Here is a 20,601-nt window from a genome sequence, read left to right as displayed (position 1 = left end):
AGCTGCTAACAGCTTGGAAGCTCTTTCTTTCAGACTGGGCGATTTTAGATTTTTGCAAACTCAAAAGAGTGAATCATATTCAGACCATCCATCCATTTTATGCCACTCATCCAGGCCTCATTTTATCAGTAGGAGTCATTATTATTATTAACAATTCTAGGTCATATTGCCTCTACTGGTTTCCATTATCTTTTCTGGCCAGTAGTATTCATTCTATCTGGTTCTGAAAAGGTTGTAAACTTACCATAACAAAATCCTGCAGAAACCCGGTTTAAAGGTTTAACAGAGCAAAAGCTAAGATGTAAAAGATAAAAAGATATAAAACCTACTTAAATCGGGTAAAATACATTGTTGGTCCTGTCCCACCTCCTGCAAGGAGAACACAGTATCACATTAGGGATTAGCTGAGCCAGAGGAGGTGGGGTGTTGTGTCTCTCCCTCTGCAGGAGAGCCTTTGTGTGCTGCATACGAGCTGTCTGATCCATCCACAGTTACAGTGTACATGTGCGCGTGTTATGTGTCTTGTGCGGGCTGAAAAAGAGAAAGCCTGTGTGTTTTGGGAGTCAAATTCAGACGGTATGCAGTTTTAGAGCTTTAAGACGTCCGTGATGTTTTCTGAGTTCTCACTGACAGAGCTGTATTCTCTCTGACAACCACCACAGCAGCAATCCCCGCGCTCGCTCATTTGTCACAAAGAGCTTATGAAGAGGACTCTGGGCCGACCCACATATGCTTTCGAAGCAAGGCAATATGTTGTAAGTGTGTGTGTGAGGTGAGTGTGAGTACCAGCGGTGTGTGTGTGTGTGTGTGCGTGTGTGTGTGTGTGTGTGTGTGTGTAAGCGTGAGCAGGTACGAGGTGTGACTGAGTGTTGAATGTGTGCCGATGAGTGTGATTAGTAAAAGCCCTGTACAGCACATGCAGTAGCCTCATCAGTGATAATTTGCTGTGTGACATGTCCGGTCTCTGCGAGGAGACTGTCTGTCACAGTTAATGAGGCAAAATGTCCTCATAAAGGAGGCTAGTGTCTGTGCCTGGCTCGGTATTGATCACATGGCTCTGACACGTGTACAGTCGGGACGAATGATCGGAGAAGATGATGACTTCATCCCACATCACATGTATCAGCTTGAGGGGTCTTGTTGCTCGCAGCTGTTTCAGGGCTTCCCCACCAAGCAGCTACAAGGGGTCAATTCACAAAGTGTCACAAGCACCTGAGGCTGTGGGGGATTACGGGTGTGAGGATGCTATTCATCCCACCCAGCAGTCACCCCTCCTCGCTATTCAAATCTCACTCTCAGCGGGATGTAATGTTAGTCGAGGTGTTGGTCACACTTTGGGTCTGGCTTCAGCCTACAGTACCCAGAATTCACCCCTCCAGGGCTTTCTTTGTGCTGGTGTACCATACTGCAGCGATGTTATCTGTCTGTGAGGGCCATGATATACCTGTATGTCTGTGTCTGTCTGGGTGTGGTCTGTGGACCGGGGCCTGTATTCAGCAAACTTCTAAGAATAAAACACACTTATCATGCAGCTGCACTCCTTGATTCATCACACGTGTGGTCAGAGCAGGAATCGCCAGTATATTTAAGTACAATGTGGATGCATGGACGGTGATTGCAAAGTAAACCACTGCACATGCAAATAACAGGTTAAAACTAGTGCAGTTACTCCAGAACATGCAGCTCTGTCTGACTTAACAGACCTCTGGAGGTGTCTTACATTGAAGTTGTAAGAAATGTGATAAATGTCTTTTAGTTGAGGAGCAGTGAAGGTTTTTACTTTTATCGTTTAAGTCCAAAGTGTCACTTTTATAGGCTTAAATTAAAAAGCCAACCATGAGAATATGAAGTGCCTCAAAGCCCAAACTAGATCCTAACCGAGAGTCTCTGAATCATTATTATCTCTTATACTTGCCCTCAGTGATGCATTATTTTTTATGCTCTGTAAGTGAAGCGTCACACATAGGAAATGTAAGAATAACACACTGGTGGGAAGGCGAGAAGGAGGATCACAAGGCGTCATAGCGAAGACTGTAAGAGGCCATTCCAGGTGGACGGCTTGATTAGTGGACTAAAGTGAGTAGAGCTCCTCAGTGCACCAGCCTGTGAGCCTCTAACAGGATTACAAGTCATCTGCTCCAGCTCTACCAGCCAATGGTTGTTAACCTGCTCTCTGCTCTGTTCTGTGTATGAAAACATAACCACTTTCTCTCTGAAATCACTCAGCTAATGGTCCAAATGAGCTGTTAAAACACGTAGAGAACAGTTTCTCTTGTTCTTTTCCCTCCACTTGGCTTTTTGTTCATGATTGCTGGATTACTTGTTCTGTGCCTTCATTCAGAAACTTCCCGTTGAGGTATACACAGAGCTGGATGTGTGTAGATTTTTCTTCTGTGAGTGTGGATAGTTTGGTTTTGACGGCGTCTCCTCAGCTTGTCTTGTGTGCAGTATCTGCCGCCCTGTCAGCGTATGGATCTGCAAATGTGATACATGCTTTTGGCGCCCTCTGCTGTCACTTGCGTGTCATTGTAATGGCAGCAGAGAGGGATCAAGAAGTAAAGGGTACATCCGTCCCTGTCGCTGTCACACTCCCTCTACTTCTTTCTCTACACTTATTTTCATCTGTCTTCCCTTAATTTGACCTCATTCTTTCCTTCATGCTTGTGCAGTAGGTTGGCCTGTTCGCCAACGTATTCCTCATTTTTCATTAATCCATCGTGTTAGAGACGTTAAACTTCACCACACTGGAAAAGAGCGGGGATTTTACAGCTGAAACTGTTGCTGAAAGAGCTTTTTTATGACACAACTAGCTTATAAATCCTTCAGGAGTGAAAGGGCGTACCCTCTTTTCCTTAAATGGTGCAGTTTGGCAAAGCTAAGCGTTACAGTAAAATACTTGTAAACAGTTTTTGTTGAAGAGAAAATGAAGTGGCCGTAATATTCTCCTGATGCTGACTTTTGTCTGTTGTTTCTTTCTCTCTCCTGCTCCTCGCCATTTCTCTCTCCTCTCCCTCCATGAAGCTTTCTCTCAAGCTGGTAAGCATGACCGTGTAACCGCACGACCATAGCGGCATGACCATAGCACGCATGTCACGTCCTCCCAGTAACACACTGTCAATAACGTTCTGTACGCCGTTATGTTTTTGTTGTGCTCTCTTTTTTTTTTTTTTTGGAATTTAAGTTTTATAACTTGCTTTTTGCTGTGACACAACGATGGACCTCAGACTCATGTCGTTGTCTCATTTGTATGTCATTTTGTCGTTTGTGTGTTTGTGTCGTGGTCGTGTTCTCGTCACGTCTCTCCCAAACTGTCTGTGGTCTCTATGGTGCAGATCACACTCAATTCCCACGTCCGGAATCTCATTGAGGTGATCAGATTTACTCTATGTTTCGTATGTGGTCTCGTAGTCTGTCTCGTAGTCCTTCTTGTCTCGACAAATCGTATGTCCTTGTAACAAATACTAATCTGATCCTTAGTAGCAGTTGCTCACTCATGTCCTGACACTGCATGCCGAGTTGATTATTTTTACTGAATGCTGCTCTGTAAAGTTAACATACTGTAAATAAATGTAAAATTTTCTTCTGTATTAAAGGATTACTTTAATATTCAGGGTTATAAACTTCTTTGTTTTCTTGTTGAGACTTAAAGGTTGATACCACTCTGATCATCACTCTGTGCGCTGAATATGAAGCTACAGCCAACAGATATGTAGTTTAGCTTAGCATTAAGACTGGAAACAGGAGGAAACAGCAAGCCTGACTCACTTCAGAGGTATAAACATGTGCCTGCCAGAAGCTCTTTGTGTCAAAGACGTGTACAAAACTGTCTGTGAACAATCCCACAATGCAATGCATCGCAGTTTAGAGATGCAAAAATGACCTTTTTGTGACTCTACATCTGTCAGCGATGATGCAAATTGGCTAAAATGGCTAACTGTTTCCCCCCTGCTTGCAGTCTTTATGCTAAGCTTCTCTGACCGCCAGCTATCTTCATATTTAGTGGACAGACATGCGAGTGTCTCTGAGCAAGAAAGCGAATAAGCATATCGATTGAAATTAGGCCTTTTCAGATTTTTCTGTACTAAGTTTTATTTTTAATCTGTACCTGATTCCGTACAGAACAATCAGTTTGCAAATTCCTATCCATCCTAAATGTATCATGCTAATTAATGTTTGCCAGAGGTTCAGTTTGGTTTGACATCTTACCTAGCTAGTGTTTCATTTGTCCTGGGTTACACTAACACATGACCTCTGTACTGTACATGATCACTCAGAAAGAAGCATGTGTCTGCATGATGATTGACAAACCTTTGTTATGTTGCATGCCCGGTAAGTGTTGCGTGCGGACGCGGGGAGAAGGGGTAAGGTTGCACTGGTAACCTAGCCGCTGTGTTTGACCTGGCTCCTGTGCAGTGAATCCTGACCTCGAGTCTGTAGCTCCTGCCGTTATATCCAGTGGTGCAGCTGTGACCCATCTCAATGAGATCCAAGCAGGCCTTCACCTATTCAGCCAAAGCACGTTTTCTCATCTGACAGGACCAAAGCAACAGAACACTCAACAACTCAAGGACGATCTCTGTGGAGCCCCAGAGAGTTCACTGTTAAATTGATGAATAGGACTATCTGTTTTATTGGAGTTCACTTTAATTGGCTGTGCTAGCAGTGTGGCTGAAAGCAGAGCAGCGTCAGCAACTGTTGAATGAATTGTCATGAAGTTTTGGACGGACGTTTGTGGGCCCCAGTGACTGAAGCTCACTGCCTTTGGCGAAGCCCTCACATTTCACCCAGCTTGACATTCCCATCAGCCTCAGCTGTGCCTTTTGTCAGCAATTGTTAGCATGCTAACACGCTAAACTAAGACGATGAACATGCAAAACATCAGCAGGTTCAGTGCATTATTCATTGCATAGCATGTTATTGTTTATTTTATAATCATGTATTTGGGGCGACACTGTGGTATGTGTCCTCACAGCGTAGGTTTTCACCAGGCGCTCCGGTTTCCTCCCACAGTTCAAAGACACGCAGGTGATAATGTGTGATTGGACTGTTCAGGATGTATCCTGCTTCTCACCCAACGTCAGCTGGGTTTGGCTCCAGCTCCTCTGCGACCCTTGAGGATAAGCGGATGTAGCTGATAGATGAATAGCTATTTATTTAATTTTGAACTCTTTGGGCCTCCATACAGACCAGCGAGCAAACTTCAGAATGCTGAGACATTATGTCGACAGAAAGTTTGAGAGACTGCCGAGAAGTATGACTCATCAGTTCAGTGTTACGGACTGGAAACCTTCTCATCAGGAAATATGACCCTTGGTCGGCCAAAAAAACCTCTCACTCACACAACCTCCATTTTAAGAACACACAGCCGCGCTCGAGAAGAGCCAGAAAGCTTTAGATCCATTAGGCAGCTCACCCTGAAACACTATATGAGCTGTAATAGGATGTAGCAAATACTTGATGTCATTTCCGATGGATTTACAAAGAGCACTAGATTAGACTGAATAGGTGAAAGCCCTCGAGTCCAACACAGACAAACACCCCAGCTCTCAGTGATTATGTGTTAGAGAGCGGCTGCAGTATCTCCTTCAGGTGAATTACATGTTAGAACAAAACGAGAGCTCCGTTTGTGGAGCTGTTTGTCCCTGAGTTCTGGCTCACAGGGTTTACAGCAAAGAGATACTGCACCTCATTAGAAAAGATCCCTTTTCAAAGCCGCAACACCGCAGATAATGGATGATTAAAGTTGCTTTTCGTCATCTGATGGCCTCTCTCCATCTCTTTCTCTTTTTTTGTGGCCTCTCTTCTGCATCTCTTCTCCCCTTCTGGTCTCTCAGGGCTCTGGACCAGAGGACTTCAGCCACCTGCCGCCAGAACAGAGGAGGAAGAAGCTGCAGGGCAAGCTGGACGAACTGAACAAGGACATTCAAAAAGAAATGGACCAGAGGTACCTTTCAAAGTTTTACATTTGGCATCAAGGAGCAATGTTTCACCTTGATAATAAGCAACAAAGCCTTGTACTGACTTCAGTAACGTGCTCTCCCAGGGACGCTCTTACTAAGATGAAAGACGTGTACGTGAAGAACCCTCAGATGGGAGACCCGACCAGCGTAGACCCCCGGCTATCAGAAATAAGCCAGAACATCGAGAAGCTCCAGTCTGAGGTTCAGAAATTTGAGGTTAGTTTCAGTGCCAGTCTGAGCTCTCAGTTCTGTGTGAGTGTTAGTGTTGGCGAAGCTATCGTGTTTGGTTTAAATAAGACAGTAAATAACGAGGAGATCAAACACACGTCTCCAGCTGGGGCAGCTCCAAAGAAGCCCGCCGCTCGTCCATATTAGGAGAAGATGTGATGCAGCTGGAGGGGCTGGCGGCGTGTTCCAGCTCTGCGCAGGGAGAGGGGAGGCCCAGAACAATGGCCTGGTTTCACCCTGTAAGAAAATGGCAGACGCGCTGGAGCGTCAGGCAGAGGTGTTCCTCCTGTGAAGGTCGTCTGCTTCACGGATGAAAAGAATTCCACGGCGCCACGTAGGAGAAAGGACGAGCTGCGGCCGACACGTCCATAATGACTGTGTGTGTTTCAGGGCTGGTTAGCAGAGGTGGAGGAAAGGATGCCTTCCAAGAGTGACACGCACCGGAGGAGTGGACTCTACGAGACCCAGAACAACACAACAGTGGGCAACAACTGCGCGCAGGACAGAGAGAGGTATGGTATACTCTGACAAACGAACAAAACGTCTTTCAGCGGCGTGGAGGAGACGCTACACGCCCTCTTTTTTCGGAAGAAAACTATGTATGTTTTCACAGTATATTTACTGTGTGTGTGTTGGCCCTTGAGCAGCCCGGATGGCAGCTACACGGAGGAGCAGAATTCAGAGACTCAGGTCAAAGCCAACATCAACCCCAACCCCACCTCCACCACGCCAGAGTTCGACGACGAGTTTGACGACGAGGAGGCCCTGCCCACCATCGGCACCTGCAAAGCCTTGTACCCGTTCGAAGGTAACGGCAAGCACAGCAACAAGAATCAAACCCCATGAAACTAATGTGAACATTTCTAAGTACATGTGCCCTTTGGGTGAGGTGATGGTATTCATGGACTGACTGCAGGGTGGAGGAATACGATTCCTCTGAACGAGGAGGAGTTAGGGGTCTGACCTTTATGAACAAATGTGTGCAGGAGGAGGCTGGACAGAAATAAGTCATTTCTCTGGGAAACTATTTTCAAGATCTGCAAATCAGAGCCCTGACCTTTTAACGTCGACCCCTGCAGAAGAAATGAATCACGTTAAAACAGGAAGAAGACGACATAATCATGAATTAACTATAACAAACCTGAAATGTATAAATAGTGACCACGCTAAGGTTTTTCTTCTGTCATATGAATATTTTAGCTGTGCTGGTTGCTGGTCGGAGTCATTTCGCTCTGACTTTTTGAGCAGTTTTAGTGCTTTCGACTGTGGACGACCTTTGTATGTTCATAGTCATGAAAGTGAGGATGGTGATGCATTAACTACAGTATTTATGCAATGTAACACAGAGGGGGAGGAAATCCTCACATGAAGCAAAAGAAAGCAGCTTGAAATGAAAGCACAAGCCCAGGAATGAGCATAAATTCAACAGAGAATTAATAATCATACAAATGAGTTAAAGGGCAGGATGTGACATCACTATCAGAGAGGTCCGGCTGCTCGGCGGCCCCGTTTCCTTATTAAAGCGTCAGAGCGTGACAGAGGCAGCATAAAGGAAAAGGAACTGCAGCTAACTTTAAAATGAAGCGTTCATGACCTCGGCGTGACCTCAGTGCAATGAGGGTGGTGAGCAGTGACTCTTCATCTTTCTTTTCTCATTTGAAGGCACTTTAAAGGCCTGAAGAGGTGAAAGTATTGAGGATCTTACTTATTTTAAGGATGGTTTTAAGATGGTTGGACGTTTGGATTTTCTCTTAGCTGCAGCTGTACCCAAACATAACACACGTTTTTCATTAGTGGGAAGATTAAAGGAGGACATGTCATTAAGAAGTAAGACTGGTTGTTAGCTGATGATGTGTTTTACTGTAGTCCGGTGTTAAAAAGTCAGGATGAGAGATGGGCTGCAGGCTCATTTTACGCATCATTGATATCCAAACTACTGTGCTATTAGACACTTGTTTATTTATGCTTGGACTATTATGATTGTATTTTCCTACCACACAGCAGCTGGTCTTGCTTCCTCTTTATTTTAAGGAAATCTGATTTACAAATGAGGCTGTTATCTACATGAAGGAGCTCCTCAGAGTGCACAGGTTGGTTCTTATTTGCTGTATTCATGCTCTTTTCTCGCCTTTTCTCTCGTTTCTCTTTCCCTCCTCCTGCAGGTCATAACGAGGGCACTATCGCCGTCGCGGAGGGCGAGCTGTTGTACGTCATAGAAGAGGATAAAGGAGACGGCTGGACACGAGTGCGCAGGAACGAGGACGAGGAGGGATACGTCCCCACATCCTACGTTGAGGTCTTTTTGGAAACAAATGCCAAAGGTGCTATGACATACATTTAACTCAGCAAGTGTGTTTGTGTTCCTGTCAGTTTCCGTTCACCGCTGTGGAGATTAGAGCTTGTTACTGCTGGCTCAGATAAGAGAATAACTCCCCAACACACACACACACACACACACACTTCCTGAGGGAAGGACCAATCAGATTCGTCCATTGTGCCTCATGACATTTGGGACGGTTATGGCAGATAGTGTGTGTGTCCCTGTGCTCTGAACAAAACATCTGTTTAAGAAACGACACTGAAGGCGAGCTGAGCCCCCCCGTTCACTGCAGTGCCACCCAGTGGTCATACAAAATAAGACACGGCCCCCCCCCCCCCCCCCAGTCAAAGCTTAGCACGATGGGACGAATCACCCACTGACAATGATCACGTGTACATTTCAAACACACAATACTTGATTCTTTTTTTTTCTATTTTTTTGTTAAAGATTTACTGTTTTCCACTGAAATGAACGTGCTGTCAATCAAGCCTCAGTCAGGTCTGTGAGTCAGCGACGGGAAGAAATCAGTAGACTCAGCCGAGCGAATTCACGTGTTATCCGACGTGACACTGAGCATCAAGTGAACGCTGAATCATCGCGCAACGTATCGCGTGTCGGTCACTTGTTGTAGCCTAAAAGCGAAGCATGCTCCATGTGCAATCATGCAAGTGTAATTTAAACCTGCTGTACAATACGAAGACATATTAAAAGATATTTTTTTAGGCTAAACCGAAAAAAATAAGAGAATAAAAAAAATCCCCCTCAAATGTTGCATGCTGTAGATTAATCACAGTGCTGTTACAACATGTCTCCCCTGCTGAGGGGTCATTTTCTAAAACTATTGATGAGATTAGGAACTAATACCCCCCTTAAAGTGTGCTTTCTTTTCCTTTTTTTAACCACTTTTTGATAATGATAGTGTTGGACTGCTCTGGTCCTTTTTTCCAGGCCAGTGCTAAAGGAATAAAGGACTGAGAGTTAGCTGTAAGCTCTCTGGTGAGACTGGGCTGATTTGGACTTTGAAGCTTTGTGGTGTCTTGCATGAGTCTCTGCGCTGCACCTCTGCGGCCGGTGCATTGTGCTGTAGAAGCATGGTGTGTACGCCGTCTGTGCCACTTCACTGCTGCGATAAGACATTCTGTGCTACTTTTCAAGACTGGCATCGGCTCAGAAATCATCTCTTTCATAACTCATTACGCAAGCCTCTGTTTAACTTCCTTTCGCGCTGTTTAGTCAGCTCTGACGGCTCGTTACCGGCGCAGCATGGGGTTCCTACGCGCGGGATGCCACCTCACATCAGCAGGGATACACATTTCACGCCTCCTGTGACTGAAACAGCATTTGTGGGATTTTTTTTGTCCACGTCACGACATGATTTCAGCATGATGTGACGAAGGAAAGCGCAGTCTAACATGCATTCGAGCCAGATGGCGACTGGAGTGGAATAAGCTGAAAGGCTCTTAGTGAAACCGAGGCTTCATTTTGAGGCTTTTCACACAAACAGAATCAGCACAGTCTCACTGATGCAGTGACTCCTCTCTTCCTCCTCTCCGTAGTTGAATATCTGGGTTGCTGTCTTTGACTCGATTTTCCTTTCAAGCTATCTAACGTTTCTTTCTGTCATTTTTTTTTTTTGTTTTTGTTTGTATTTCCTTTTTGAATTGCAGATTCCTAAAAGTGCGAGGCTGGCTGAGGAGTGGCAGGGCAAGCAGCCTCGGAGAAAACCACCATGTTCCTCACGCGCTCACAGAGTCAGAGAAAGTGAGAGATGACCCGAATCTAAAAGAGAGAGAGAGAGACGGCCGATTAGAACGCATCGCAATTTTCCAAACCATTACGAAAAGACAGAAACTTATCGGCAGCGCTGCGCTTCCTCTGCAGAACTCTGCGATGTGAAGCGGCGATAAGAGAAATCCATCTAAATTTTAGCTCTCATAACCTTCTCCATTCTTAACCCCATTCAGCAGTCACAACCACAGTATCCGATTTGCTTCCTGCTGGTTTCAGCTTTGCTTCTTAATGGAACTAACTCCGCTTGCAGCGCGCGCGGTCATGAACGTGGCTGATGGCTTCCTCGCTCTGAACGCCCCCTCCCCTTCCCCTCTTTGCCCCCGTTGCACACACACACACGCACACACACGGCAGAGGGTGTGGTCAGAGACAGGACGGAGACCGGCGAGGACCCTGCGGACGGAGCGCCGGCTGTCCAGCGGCGTGCGTGTGTGTGTGTGCGTGTGTGTGAGTCATGAACTCCTCACTCACTCTGACTAAAAACAGAATCATCCTGAACTCATCCGCCTACATCTGGGCTCGACCCCTCCCACTAAAATCAGCTCCATGTTCGCAGGTTTTCACCCAGCAGGCATTGGAAGCAGCGACGGTGCTCGTCATCCGTCTGTGTGCGATGTGCTCCTGGTCTGTTTGTTTGTTTGTTTGTTGGTTTGTTTGTTTGTTTGAATGTTGTACGTGCGTCTTATTTTCCCGTGGAGGCAGAAGAGCTGGACGATGGCTCACTCGCCATCACTCCTCTTGTCTTGTCGCTGGTGTCTGTTCCTCTCTCTGACCACCCCCCACCCCCCCAACCCCACCCCCTCACCTCCACGGCGCCTCCCTCCCTCAGGCGGCTCAGGCTCTCCCTCGGCTGCTTTCAGCCCCCCCACCACCTTTTTTTGTTTTGTTGTTTTTGCAACAGCTCGGGGCGGGGGCCTCTCAGCGTTGTGGTGTGCTGCATGCTTGCCCTGTCTTCCTCCTCGCCCCCTCTGCTGGCAAGCCGAAGGAGGCGATGGGGGTGTCTGGTCCGCTCGCGCCCCCCTTGCCTCCAGCCTTTCTGTTCAGTTAACCCTCATTGCCTGGTCGTACTGTTTGAATTAACCTGAATGCTACTGTTTGGGTTCAGTGCCTGTGGTTCTTTCTTTTTTAATATCTGTCTTCTTCTGTTGGTTCAGAAAGCATGATTTCCTGTTTTTAACAGCGAGTGAGTCGTCTCCTCCCAGTGTTCCCCTCTTTAATCTCAGAACTGTCAGTAAAGGACGATAGGGACCCGAAACCGTGTTTTCTGAATGAGCTCATGCGTAGGGAGGCCATGGATGTCTTGTACATTTCTTTTACTGTAAGTACACAGTACAGTATGTATGTAAACATGTTAGTGTCGTACGTTTTGATGGGAGTGTCTAACGCAAGTTGTTGTTAGTTTACAGTTAATCACCTTGTGGAAATGTGTCCACTCAGCAGCAACAAGCAACAGTTTACCCAAAAACAAAGGCTATAACGATATGAGTCACACCTTTTTAGGACGGTCCACTTTAACTGTCTGCTGTATATGAAAATATACTGTGATCCACATGTTACCTGTGACTGACGGAGCGCCGCGGCACGCTTCCAGTCAGTGTTGCCAGATTGGTGTGATGTTTTCCAGCCCAGTAATTTCTCAAATCTGCCCGATTTTCTTTAAAAAATCACCGAATATCATCCATAATGTGCAACATAAAGGAAATTATACACAATATTAACAGTATTGTGGGTTTTTATCTAACCTGATAACCTGCAGCAAGCAGACTTAAATGTAACTCACACACACACACACACACACACACACTCGTGCATGAAGAGGGAGAACGATCTCATGCCATCAAAAAGCCAAACAAATATTGATGTTGTGATGCTGCAAGCCCTCAGCTCTCTGTGACTCTGAAAACACAGATTTGCAGAAGCGCTGCAGCTCGTGTGTGTTTGTAGGCTCAGCCTCGAGTGGCTGGTAGTGACGGCAACTCGTGCCTCCTCTCAGCAGAATGAATTAAAATGATGTCATATCAAAGTGGGGCTGAGTGACCGGATGTGTTCGCATAATTAAGGAATATATGAATATATATTTTTATTAAACTGTATTTATCCAGGCCTGTTCATGCTAAACCAGCCCAAATCCTGCATAATGCATCCCAAAACCGCCCAATCTGGCGACACTGTGTGCAGAGCGTGCCACGTGGCCTCCGTAACATCCCAGCCAGCGACCTTTGTTGCATGTCATACCGTCTCCCTCCTCCACTTCCTCTCTTCCTCTACTGCTTAAGAAAAGGTAAAAGAAATACCCCAAAAAAATATGAAGTTTGTGACTGAAATGTGACCCAGAATCACCTTCTGTGGGCCTTAACTGGGTTTCTGAGAGGAAGGACGACGCTGATGGGAGCTGTGGTGTGACGAAAGGTTTAAGATGTGATTATCTCAAATGTTTGGGGGCAAATCTGAGAGTTTTTCTAATCAGGAAGAGAGAAACTGAGTCCACTGATTCCCCTCCTGCTCAACGGCACATAATGTACGTGATTTTAACAATTTGTTTTATATTTGATGATGTTGAGATTCTACTTTCTTTCTTTTTTTTGTCTTTTTTTTTTTTTTTTTAAAGCTGGAAATCAATGTGTAGCTTTTTCTGCTTGAATGGGACAAAAATCCCTTAACTGCAAATATGAGTAACAGTGACATTGTTTTTGGACGAAGCCATTCTTAACCCTTCACCTGATGCAGCGTATTATGAACACTCGAACAGAGCAGCGACGAACATGTTGACCATTTGGACTCTCGATGGAAGGAATGATCGAATCCCTGCTGAAGGAAGCTTGAAAGTACCGTGTTTGCTTTTCACCGCCCATCGCTCGATATGTCAAGATGTCAAACAAGCCGCTTTTTGTTTGTTTTCAATGATAAATGGCAAGATAAATCTGATGAGGCACAGATCACCGCTTTGAGGGCGGCAGTAGCTTTCCAGAAGCCTCCTGCCCGCCAGTTCTCTGCAATGAGACCACCGCAGACCTTTTAGCCCCAGAATAACCCGCCTGTACAGTGGAAATGGCACGTTGGAATTAGAGAGAATATATATGAATATATAAATAAAGTTTAAAAAGGAAAAACATCTATTTTAACTATTCAGAGTCTTACCATTACTTTATCTGCTTTGCAAAGTAAGACTTCTTTTCCTTTGTAAGGTCTACCAAATGGTGTGTTTTGCACTTTTTCGTTGTGTTCCATTTGGTAGCCCATGCTTGTGTTTTGGAGCACTGAATACTTTGTATTGTGTTTACTGTGCCAATTAAATATGCCTGGAAAGTTAACGGTGTGTCATTTGTGTCTTTGTGCCACCAGAAAAGTTGAGACGCGGCGTTAAAACGTAAATAGAGACAGAATGTGATGATCTGCAAAATGTACAAACCCCATATTTAACTGAAAGAGACATAAAAACAACACATCAGATGTCAAAACTGAGAAATCTTTTTTTAAATGATGTCCTCATTTAGAATTTGAGTTGGGACGAGGGCAACAAAAGGCTGGAAAAGCTGTGAGAAGCTGAAGGAGAACCGCAGGTGGAACGTCTCACAGCTCATCAGGTTAACTGGCGACAGGTGAGTCACATGATTACATCCCAGAGTCTTTGTGAGGTAAAGATGGGGAGGAGTTCACCACCATGTGACAGACTCTGCTGCCAAATAGTGCAGCAATTTAAGAACAATGTTTCTCAACGTAAAAATGAATTACAGTACATACTGTCATTAAAAGATTCAGAGGATGTGAAGAAGTCTTTGTACAAAAGGACCAAGGCCCAGAAACAGGGTGGGTGGACGTGAAAAAGCATTGTCTGTAAACACAGTTCATCTCTGCATGCAGCCACAAATGAAGCTGAAACTCTACCATGATAAGAGGAAACTGTACAGAAACCAGATCCAGAAACATCTTCTCTGGTGGATGGAGTGTGGAAAACTGCCCTGTGGTCTGAAGGGCCATGATCAGAAAATCTGTCTTTGGAAATCATGGACACTGTGTCCTCTGGGCTGAAGAGGAGAGCGACACAGTTCAAAAGCCAGCATCCATGATGGTGTGGGGGGGGCGTTAGAGCACACGGCATGGCTAACCTGCATGTGTGAAGGCTCCATTCATTAGACATCTTTACAGGGAAGGCCTTGTTTATCTCATTAAAACAACACAAAACCAACAGCAGCGCTCCACAGCAGGACTCTGGGTGCTAAACCGTCCTGCCTGCAGTCCTGACTTCCACCCATCCCAAATGTTTGGCTGTTATGAAACATAAAATATGAGGCTGAAGTCAAGCAAAAATGAGAAAACATACATGTCCTCAAATGTCCCTAAATCAACGCAGTCACACAGAAAAGCACATTTGGGAAAGTCTTTTCCATTTTTGCTTGATTTAACAGCTCATAATGTCTCAGTGACTGATTATTCAGCTGCAGGAGTATCCACACAATTTTACTTAGCAATCATTAGCAAGTCAGTGGCTTGAATTTTGTTCATGAAAAGCATAAATTAACAGTCTACATCTACTGAATGAAGGGCTGTATCATTCATGTGATGAGACAATTTGGTTATATAACAGAAAATCTGCAATTTTGAGACATTAAATGCATTTTAGGGATTTTATTCTGAAAGTCTCACTAATAAACTGGACTGACAGGATTTGGGTGCAGTTCCCCCTCTTGGCCATCAGATGGTAGTCATGTTCCACCAAAAGTCCAAACTTTGGCAACTTCAAAGGAGCATTCAAGAGTGCTTTTCTTTCTTTTCCTTTTTTATTGCGCTCTTTTTCACAGACAATGCAGCACTTTTCAGGGACTGACATGAAAAAAACACCAGAGGGGATTGTTGAATTATGCAAACTGCACCTCAGAAAAGCTTCTTACCTCCGTGTTTGGACTCTGTCGGCCTTTATTTTTGTGCCTGGGCATCAGTAAAGGTCTCCTTAAAGGCATTGTTCTTCTACACGTTGTCATTATTCGTATCAGCCGCTCTGCTGTTGTCAGATTGCATTTGACCATCAGACAGCACAGCAGTCACACGTATCGATCTGGCCCACGGACAAATCTGGATTGCCAATTGATTGTGGCCCACTGAGCCGCAGCTGTGATCACTCCCAGTTGCCCCGCAGAATTATGCAGACGCATGCTGTGTAGCAGATGCAGCGTTCACCTCCTCCAACACGCTTTCAAACAGCCTAATTGGCCTTTGCTCCCTTGGACCCGACAAGCTGCACTGTGCTGCGGCTCGAAACGGCTCAAGAAAATGAATTGCTTCAGTGAATCCTGTGGGGCGGGAGAGTTTCAGACATGGTTCAGAGCTATTTTCTCCTCGCTCTCCTAATTGGTTTATTTGCCAAAGACAGTCTACTCATTACATTGATGAGTACAATGCAGGAGGGAGCCTCGAACGGCAATTTTTCATCGTGCCAGTTGCTGAAAACAGAGTTGTGTGTTGACGGCGGCCCCTGTGGACAGAAGCTGTATGAGCACCACCGCGCCCTGTCGTACAGATCCTGATCTCGGTTAGCCTATGCAGCTTTGGAAGCGAGAGGAAGAGACATGCAACTTTTGAAAATTCTTTAATTATTTTTTAAACGCAGCTGTTTGCAGGGCGAGGTCATGTGTCGATCTGTGGCTGCGTAAGATTAATAACCATACAAACCACTAACACTGGCTGAGAGTGTAGTGCGGTTCAGCTGCATAACGAGGATTTTGTGTACGTTAGAAAGGCCACTACTTCGTGAGCAGTTATTAAAAACTAAGCTTTCTGAGTATTGTTTGCAGTATTTAACCTTTATGAAAACATTTGTAGTCGTCTTTAAAGGCTTCAAGGTGCTAAAATAGAGACCAAAGAGATGAGACAGACAAGCAGAGTGAAGTGTTAATGTAACAAGCAGGCTGGCTGACAGTCAACTCCTCTCAGTCCTACACCTTGAGCCATTTGGTATCTTCTTCAGGTCATCCCACAGCAACAAGCTCGTTCACTGAAAGCACAGGACACTGCAACAACTCCACTCTGAGGATTGATTAAACCTGCCTCGGGCTGATCCTCCATCTGTCTGTAGGCCCAAATAAGTCAGAGAACAATCTCTGCAGACGTTTGAGTGAGTACCATTCAGTCGCTGATGAATCATTCACACCTTTGTAGAAGGTCTTGTAAGTGTTATTGGACCTGCAGAGACATGTTCAAGATGTTCATTATTTTAATTAAAGATGATTTGTTACTGGGGGCAGGTAAAAAACAAACGTACGGTCTTTACTTCTCAGATTCTGGCTTCGCATTGCGAATGACAGTTTCAGTGTTTGGACAAGAGTGATGCTGTTTCTAAAGAAGTTCAGGTATTTTACTGTGTGCCAGCTCATAGTTGTTTTCTTTCCTCGCTGTGCTGGGAGGGCAGTATTGAGGCTTCAGATAATACGAGCTTGCAGCTTGTGTTGCACCGACGAGTCTGAACAACCTGCAGATGGTGAGAGGAGGGACGACACTGAAGTCCATCTGAGACGGCACATCCTTCGCACCCACGGTCTGATCCGGCTGCTTTGGTCAAGGCTGAAATACTCGACATCTATCGGATGGATTGCCATGAAACGTTCACGGTCCCACAGGATGAGCCTTGAAATATCTGTGTCTGACAGAAATATTGAATAACGATTGAGGACATTTCATCCATAATCAGGTCGAAATTTTTGATTTTTCCTGCGCTGTAAAATTAATGACATTTCCATGAGCGTCAACTGTAGCTCGATTACTTTGTGTTTGATGCTAACTAGCAAATATTAACATGCTAACATGCTAAGCTAGTGGTGGTGGAGCATAGTCAATATTACATGGGCTAAATTTCAGCATGTTAGCATTGCCATTGTGAGCGTGTTAGCATTTAGCTCAAAGCATCACTGTGCCCATGCACAGCCTCACCACTTTTACACCAAAATTAGTGTATATGCAGGGTTTTTTTTTTGTTTTTTTTGCTAAAAATAGGCAGGTGTCTCCTTTTTTATTGCCAGTAGACAAGTTTGCCTTCCTGTTGTTTTTCTGGTGTGTCACATTCGATGTCACGAATGTGCTGGAAAACTGGCAACAATAGAAAGCAGTTTATCAGATGATATGATGATGATGATGATGATGATGAGATGGAAACAGAGTGAAGTGAGTTGACAGCTCTGTCTGATATCAGGCAATATTTACGAGCTACTGTCTGGAACTTCATTGCACGTCATCATTGCATCGGAAAACAGGCGAAAATTAGCGTGTCTTTCCCTGCTGGAGCCCATAAATACCCGTGACTACTGAGAGTCATTTGACCTTGTAATGAATGTCGACTGAAGGCTTTCCCAAAGACAAAAGCCAGATGCGAGCAGGTGCTTTTTGTACAGTGTGAAAGAGGCTTTAATCTTACGTTTAGTCATGATTTTGGTTTGTGATTTTTAGAAAGTTCCATCTGTAAAGTCCTTTCAAACATGCAGTCTGATTACGGGCTGTATAAATATACCTTAGTTGCTTTCATCTGAATCAGTGTTAACTGCACATTTTGCCGCTCGTTGTAACCCTGTGGACGCAGGTTTTTTTCTTCTTTTTTGTTCTGATGACTGCATAATGTAGCTTTGTCTCATGGTGTGGACTGACGTTATTGGAACTGAGTCCGACTCAAACCACAAATTTGATGACTTCAGACTGAACTCTGCGAAATCCAAAAAGGATCAGATTCTTCACTCGGATTTCGGCCTGATGACTTGAAAGATTTAAGACCCTTTAAAGCCTAAAGTGGAAGGATCTTGGCTGGACCAGCGGCATATTCAGACAGTCCCTGTAATTGTCTTTCACAAGCAGCAATTCCTAAACAACAAACTCGAAGGGAATCAGAGAATTTCTGCATTTCAGGCTCAGGGGGTGAATTCGCACCGGCTTCAGTGAGCATCTTGAAACTAATACTACTGTTCCACTGTTCATCTTTGTCAGCAAATGACTAAAACTTGAAAGCATAACTTCCCTGTTTTCAGGTCGTAATAGGTTGTCTGGCTGGTCACCGCGGTGTGTTTTACCTGCTGGTTACAGTCTGTTCCATTACTGGTATGTTCCTGTCTGGCCTGGTGTGAGAGCAGGCGGCCTGATGGGGAAAGCACACCTCTGGAGATCAGCCCAGTCTGCCCCGTCATTAAGGGCCCGTGGGGGCCGGCGTCTGTCTGTGAAACGCATCAAGGCTGTCACCTCCTGCCCTGTATGTGTGTGTGTGTAATGTCAGAACAGCAGTATGGTCCGTATACAACTTTCTGTTCCTGTTCCTGGACTGAAGTTTTTGAGCTCTGTTAAAGCCGTTTTGATGTGTATGGGCATGTTATACCACAAGTTAGTTCAGCTCGAAGCCGTCACTGCAGATGATCAAACTCTGATGATGATGATTAATATGATTCCATACTATTCACGTCCTTTAATCAGCGTCAGCCAGAAAACCCTGAGGGCCTCGTGGACCTCTCTTCCAGTTCCTCTTATGTCACAGCATACATACAGGAGTGTGGAATGAGATGGTTTTTATTTACAGCCTTTGTAATGGCAAAATCCAATGAAGCCTGGAATGAGTAAACATCTGTCAGCACTGAGCAGCACTCAACTGCTGGCCTGCTGCAGCTTCGTCGTCTTCGCTGGAAGATCTTCAAGATTGGCGAATATTTTCAGAGCCAAAATGTGTTGAATCCATCCCCAAAGTGTGAGAGCTGTGGGAATGGAAGACACAAACCACCACGGTCGCCTGGCCACCTCAGGCTGCCTGGACGGGTGATAGGCTTCACGTCACGGCCGTGGGGCGATGCCATTACTGGGCCATGCTTTAATATTTGAGGCAAACACAATGACATTTCCTAAAAGGAAAGCGCAGACGTTTTGCCAGTGTGACAAAGACGGTCTCTGAAAACCAAGAAAAAAAGAGGTCAGAGGGAAGCTGGTTCCTCCATCTGGAATAGATATGCTGTCAGCAGGCCGGGTCCTGAGCTGAGCTGAGATAATACTTGGACTGACGCTTCAGTTTTCTATAATATTCTGCACATTATGGTCCCGACTGACAACTCAGCACTGTACAATCTACTCACAACAACAACTCTGCGACCTTGTTGAGCTGCCATCTGGCGTAAGTCCTCAATGCCGCTAACAAATAAGGAAAAGGCATGAAGGATAACAAATTGGTCCAAGAGTGAAGACAATAAGCTATATGTTGTTTCAGCACTCATAACTTTCTCAGGGCTGTAGCAGCAGGAGGTTAAAGCACCAGAAATGAGCGCTATATGTTTACACTGAGCCTGGGGGTGTGTCGGCGGATACTTTTCACTTTCCCCACAGCGAGCCCGGCTGCCGCTCGCCACTCGTTCTGCTCTTTAATTAGCAGCTGCTAATTAGAGACGAGGGTGTGCAACCGTGGGTCAGTGGCCATAAAACACCTCACAGTCTACCAGAAAATCTCCCTCGCTCCGTGTGCTTTCACCCTCTCACTTTCCTTTTCTCTCTCTCTTTTTTTTTTGTTCTCTGCAAAATCATGATGGATCCCATTTTTTCTTTGGCGCAATAGTGGAAAATATGCTGCCGCTAAGTGGGGAAAACTTCAGCTCCCTACCAGAGTGGCAAGCTCAGCAGTGCTGCATTTGTGTTTGAATTTAAAGCATTTCTCTGAATGATCTGAATGCACGCTATGAACAGAAGCTTGTTCTTTGGAAGGACTAGAAAGCTTCACATTAATCAAAGGAAACCAGAGGAGACCAAGACTCTAAGTTGATCCAAAGAAACGCCCACATGCTGTTATTTTTCTGGTTTTGATGGATTTCAGAAATGCTGATTCTTCTGGGGTCATAAACCTGCAGAGCTCTGTGTTTCCATTCGCAGCTCGCCGGCGTTTGAGTCCTTTCTTTGTGTGGTTTTGGAAATGTGTGCTTGGGAGTTCCTGTGAGAGAGAAGGCGACAGCAAGCTGGTCGTCACCTTTAAAGAACCCCCCCACCGGTCGTAAAAAACAACAAAAAAAAAACACTCACCAACAATGAAATTCCTCCGCTGACCTCTCCACCTTGACTTGTAATTTGGTTTCAACAGTGGCTCCGAGCCACACGGTCAGATTGCAGTGTGACATTTTTAACCAGAGGGACAGTTTTCTCAGTGTCATCGTCCTCTTTTAGATCCCACAGTAAATCACACACACACACACACACACACACACACACACACACACCACTATGGAAAATGACATTTGGAAACAAACGTTAGAGCGTTTTCAGAGCGAATACCGCAGCTTATGAGCGTCAGGAATGCCTTCACCACAG

The 20,601-nt window shown here is 45.2% G+C and overlaps 1 protein-coding gene across 13 annotated transcripts in view; it reads left to right on the top strand.

Annotated features, from left to right (window-relative positions):
* fnbp1b (formin binding protein 1b) overlaps positions 1-13,610 on the top strand; it is a 53,855-nt gene extending 40,245 nt beyond the window's left edge. For 4 of the 13 annotated variants that reach the window (XM_076758698.1, XM_076758701.1, XM_076758695.1 and 1 more), the window contains 8 exons: positions 663-755; positions 3,022-3,036; positions 3,333-3,368; positions 5,835-5,944; positions 6,044-6,176; positions 6,579-6,701; positions 6,825-6,996; positions 8,351-13,610. In XM_076758698.1, coding sequence (XP_076614813.1) covers positions 663-755; positions 3,022-3,036; positions 3,333-3,368; positions 5,835-5,944; positions 6,044-6,176; positions 6,579-6,701; positions 6,825-6,996; positions 8,351-8,529 — 861 coding nt within the window. In that variant the 3' untranslated portion in view covers positions 8,530-13,610. The remainder of the gene's footprint in view (positions 1-662; positions 756-3,021; positions 3,037-3,332; positions 3,369-5,834; positions 5,945-6,043; positions 6,177-6,578; positions 6,702-6,824; positions 6,997-8,350) is intronic. The other 9 variants (XM_076758700.1, XM_076758699.1, XM_076758704.1 and 6 more) reach the window with 6 other exon arrangements.
* Positions 13,611-20,601: the final 6,991 nt, after the last annotated feature.

This window comes from Chaetodon auriga, chromosome 19 (assembly GCF_051107435.1).
Source record: "Chaetodon auriga isolate fChaAug3 chromosome 19, fChaAug3.hap1, whole genome shotgun sequence".
Classification (NCBI taxonomy): Eukaryota; Metazoa; Chordata; class Actinopteri; order Chaetodontiformes; family Chaetodontidae; genus Chaetodon; species Chaetodon auriga.
This window is presented reverse-complemented; position numbering and strand designations above follow the sequence as displayed.